General features: G+C 41.5%; 1 protein-coding gene across 1 annotated transcript; it reads right to left on the minus strand.

Moving 5' to 3' along the window:
* Positions 1-487: 487 nt before the first annotated feature.
* LOC120538391 lies at positions 488-4147 on the minus strand. The gene is made up of 3 exons (XM_039767901.1): positions 3537-4147; positions 2998-3280; positions 488-1365 (listed from the first exon to the last, which is right to left on the minus strand). The coding sequence occupies exons 1-3, from the start codon at positions 3740-3742 to the stop codon at positions 856-858; spliced, it is 999 nt and encodes a 332-aa protein (XP_039623835.1). The 5' UTR covers positions 3743-4147; the 3' UTR covers positions 488-855.
* Positions 4148-4530: the final 383 nt, after the last annotated feature.

A 4530-nucleotide genomic window follows, 5' to 3' on the forward strand; every position in this document is an offset into this window, starting at 1 on the left:
GGCTTCATTACACTGGCACAACCTTTATAAGTTATCACAGTCTTAAGGTGGGAACTTTATACCCAGACTCCTGCTCTGAACTTCCAGTCCTGTTACGATGTTCTTGTAAGCTTGAAGATAAAACCAAAAGTAAAATAAGCTCTTGCCAAATAAGAAATGATTAAATGGAGACATCTGGAGGAATACTGAGGAATTACACAAAGTTTTCTTATCAGTAGAGAAAACAAATTATTATTACAGTTTTTGCCCGTTGCTTGAACACATTTTGCAAAACTTCGCTCATTGTGCCAAAACTCTAAACACAAGTAAACATGACACAACACTGGGAAATATACCATTCACATCTGTGCCAAATTGAAACTCTACTCCCAAAACCTAAAGTCTGCTATCAAAACCTAACATTCCTTTTTCAAAATGTAACTCTGTTGACAAAATGACACATACTTGCATCATATGCAAACACTATCAGATCAGGGCGAACACACTAGTCTACTTTATATAAAACACTGCAGTCTTTGATTTTCATTGTTTATTCAGAAGGCATATTTTCAGGAGACACATTTTCAAACAACCAAAAAAGCAAATAGGCCTACTCAATATTGCACATTGCAGCACTGTACATTGCAGTACCATGAATTCAGATAAAGCTAAAAAAAAAAACATAATACAGTAATAGAAAAAACACTATAGTGTAAACACAAAAGATCATGACAATTGTGCATACGTGGGCTCATGGATCCCGCCGTCTGTTGGGGTCTGGCCACAGGACCTCATCGACATCGCAAGCAATGTCTTCTCCCGCTAGGCACCGGGGAAAATATCCTCTTGCATGTCGAAACCATCCATGGATTGCTGTCACCTGAATGTCTGTTCCATTGCCTGCAGAAGAGGCATGCGGGCATGTGGTTGGCGGTCATATACAAGCCATCTCCAAGCCGAAAAGAATTCCTCTATAGGGTTTAAAAATGGTGAGTAAGGGGGCAAGTATACCACTTCAAATTGATTGTGGTTGGAGAACCAGGCCTGGACCAGAGCAGCCCGATGGAAACTGACATTATCCCATATCACCACAAACCTGGGCTGATCTGGTCTGTTCTGTACAACTATATTATGGAGAGCATCTAGAAATGTGAGTATATGTTGGCTATTGTATGGACCTAGTTTTGCATGATGATGCAGAAGCCCTCGAAGGCTTATGGCGGCACACAATGTGATATTTCCCCCGCGCTGCCCTGGGACGTGCACAATTGCCCTTTGGCCAATTATATTACGACCCCGTCGTCTTGTTTTGCTCAGGTCGAATCCAGCTTCATCAAGGAAAATGAATTCATGAGGCTGTGCAGCTCCAGCAATGGCCAACATTCTCTGTAAAAAAAAAAAGAGAACATATTACTGTACTACAGTGCTACACATACAGAACCCTCACCCCAGCACACAGGTATCTGTGTAGCTCTCAGAATGGATCCATGTGGTACTGATATGGTACATATTCAGCTGCTACTGGATTTCTACTGGATTGTACAGTTTTTTCCAATTGCTAAAGCACAATTTTGACAACAAGGCTCATTTTTGCAAATCATTTAGCACAATTCACAAAACACCTCACCCAAAGAGCAAAACACCTCACATATCCTGCAAAATGAAGCTCTGCAGTCAAAACTATATAAACACTTATCAAAACCAAACTTTTGCCCCAAATTGTAAACATTTTTGTCCCATGCCTAAATTTTTCCTCCAACCAACCAAACACCACTCTGTAAAATCCAAAACACTTTTATCTCTTTAGGGACTGTCAGAACTGCAAATACTGAGAATTGGACACAGAGACATATGTGCAGGTTCAAAGAAATAATTTATTTAGCTACAATTTGCAACAGAAAAACCCAAACATGCACAAGTGAAAAAACAAATGAACAACAAAACAAGATTTATGCAGGGTCATGTCGTCTCAGTGGATCTGGCCACAGCACCTCATCCACTTCACATGCAATGTTTTCCCTTGCTAGACAGCGAGGAAAGAAGCGTCGGGAGTGTCTTATCCATCCCTGGATAGCTCCTACGTCAATTTCCTCACATGCCTCCTCCATTGCTTGTAGAAGCCCCTCATGCACATGGGGTTGACGATCATAGACCTTCCACCGCCATGCTGAAAAGAACTCTTCTATGGGGTTCAGAAATGGAGAATAAGGGGGAAGGTAAGCCACTATAAAATGTGGGTTGTTGGCAAACCAATTTTGCACCATGGCTGCACGATGAAAAGCCACATTGTCCCACACTACAACATATCTGTGCTCCTGCCCTTCATCATCCGTATGGTTTGCCTGTTGTAAGATGTCTCGCATTCTGTCCAGAAATGTCAGGATCAACTCTGCGTTATATGGACCAAGAATGGCATGGTGGTATAGAACTCCATGTCCTGTGATGGCAGCACACATTGTGATGTTTCCCCCACGTACGCCAGGAACATTCACAATAGCTCTGTGACCTATTCTGTTTCTTCCCCTTCTTCTGGTTCTGGTAAGGTTGAAGCCTCTTTCACCTCTCTGTGCACCCCTACCTCTTCCTCTACCTCTACCTCTACCATCTCTTCCTCTCCCTCCAGCTTCCATTGTTCTTTAGTGTTGGTAAATCTGTGGGGTTTTATAGTTCTCACATTCTGATTGCTGAGTTAACTAATAAGCAGTCAGGTGCTTGACACTTGTTTTAGCCTAATTGGTACATGGGTCTGGCTTTTTGAATGGGTGTGTTTAGAAATGGCTAAAAGTTTATTGCTGTCAGATTCCTGTGTTTTCTGTAGGAAAGTGTGCACACTCTAATGCAAAAGAAGTCAAGTTAATTGCTTTTTGTGTTCAAAGTTGTGATTTGTGTTTTGAATATAACAAATGTGAGGAGAGATTTTGCTCTCTGAGTGTCAGTTTTTGCAGTTGAGCTTTACATTAGATTTTAGTGTGTTAGCAATTGGAAAAAACTGTAAATGTAAAGGACAGTTACACTTACCCGTACATATTCAGCTCGAAGTCCTTTGACCCTGTCACTGTTCCTCTCAAATGGGACTCTGTAGAGCTGCTTCATGGTGATGCTGTGTTTTCCCAAGATGCGTCTGATGGTGGTGATGCTCACATGGTTTATGTTGTTGAACACTTGCCTGTCTGCAAGTATTTTCTTTCGTAGCTGGTGGAGACGGATGGTATTGTCTGCCCTCACTAGGTCCACAACGTCAAGTTCCTGCTGTTGTGTGAACAGGCGTTGGCGTCCTCCCCCAGAAGGTCTTCGAGTCATTCTAGAGAAATACAACCACATATTGTCATCGGTTTGCTTATTTTTCTTACAGTACTTTACTGTATCATCCACTGTACAACACTGTACTTCAATATAAGTAATCATGGTATGTTTCACAAAAACTACCACTTTGGCTGCAAAAGGAGCATTAGCACCCTGCAATACCCTGTACACTTGATATGGTAATGTGATATACTGTAGAACAGTGCTATAAAAACCATCTGAGTAGAGTAGAAGGTAGAGAGGTGAAGACATACCTGTTTTCTAGTCGGAATGTTCTTATTACAGATGCCACTGTGAAGCGGCTTAGATGTGGGTGGACTCTCTGCCCAGCTTCCCTCATAGTCAGGCCATGGTTGATGACATGGTCCACCAAAGTTGCTCTTATATCATCAAAAATATGGGTCCGTGCATGGCCTCTTCGACCTCCTCTTCCTCTTCCTCTTGCTCTCCCTCCATCCATGCTTGCAAAGTTCTTGAAATGGCTGAACTGAGGGCTTTTTGTAGTTGGCTAATTAGTGTTCAGTTTTGCAAGTAAGTGCCTTCAGGTGTGTATTTGAGTGGTTGCAATTACCTGATGTGTTTTGTATTTTGGATGCATGTGTTTTCCAAATGGCACCCTGAGATTTCATTTTTGAACGAAGTGTCTTATGTATGAAATAGAGTGTAGTATGCAGGACCATGTGTGTTGCATAAAGGAGTAAGTGTGTTGCATAATTGCAACTAGAGTGCAAAGCAGCGCTTTTGTGTAAGGTATGGGTACATGTGTTTGAGGTATGGTAACAAAAGCTTCAAGCTGTGTTACTTTAGTCTAAGCATGGGTCTATAGTGTTCAAGCAACGGGCAAAAACTGTAAACAGAAAAATTGATGTTTGTTTTAAACAATTATGAAAATGGTTTTCTAAATAATAAATAACAGACAGGAACTGCCTCGAGGTGTCCCTGAACTGGGTTAAGGAGCTTAGAAAAGAGACCAGTCGGTATATTATTATTACCTTAGCTGGCACCTTTATCCAAGGCAGCTTACAACATTTGAGAGTTGCATTACTTTTTCCAGTTGGAGCGTAGACGGATGAAGTGACTTGCTCATGGTCACACATTGTCAGTGCCACACTTTGAACCCACACCCTCAAAATTTGATGTCCAAATCCTTAACCACTAGGCCACAGTGCCTATCTGTATATACTGTAAGAGTGGATTACAAAATGGATGGATGAACATCACAATAAAGACTAACATACTCTTTAGCAT

Source organism: Polypterus senegalus, chromosome 10 (genome assembly GCF_016835505.1).
Source record: "Polypterus senegalus isolate Bchr_013 chromosome 10, ASM1683550v1, whole genome shotgun sequence".
NCBI lineage: Eukaryota > Metazoa > Chordata > Cladistia > Polypteriformes > Polypteridae > Polypterus > Polypterus senegalus.

Coding starts and splice junctions, on each gene's coding strand:
- LOC120538391 (XM_039767901.1), bottom strand. CDS start 3,742: ATGGATGGAGGGAGAGCAAGAGGAAGAGGAAGAGGAGGTCGAAGAGGC. Junction 3,281..3,536: donor ACATTCCGACTAGAAAACAG/GTATGTCTTCAC, acceptor GTATTTCTCTAG/AATGACTCGAAGACCTTCTG. Junction 1,366..2,997: donor TTCGAGCTGAATATGTACGG/GTAAGTGTAACT, acceptor TTTTTTTTACAG/AGAATGTTGGCCATTGCTGG.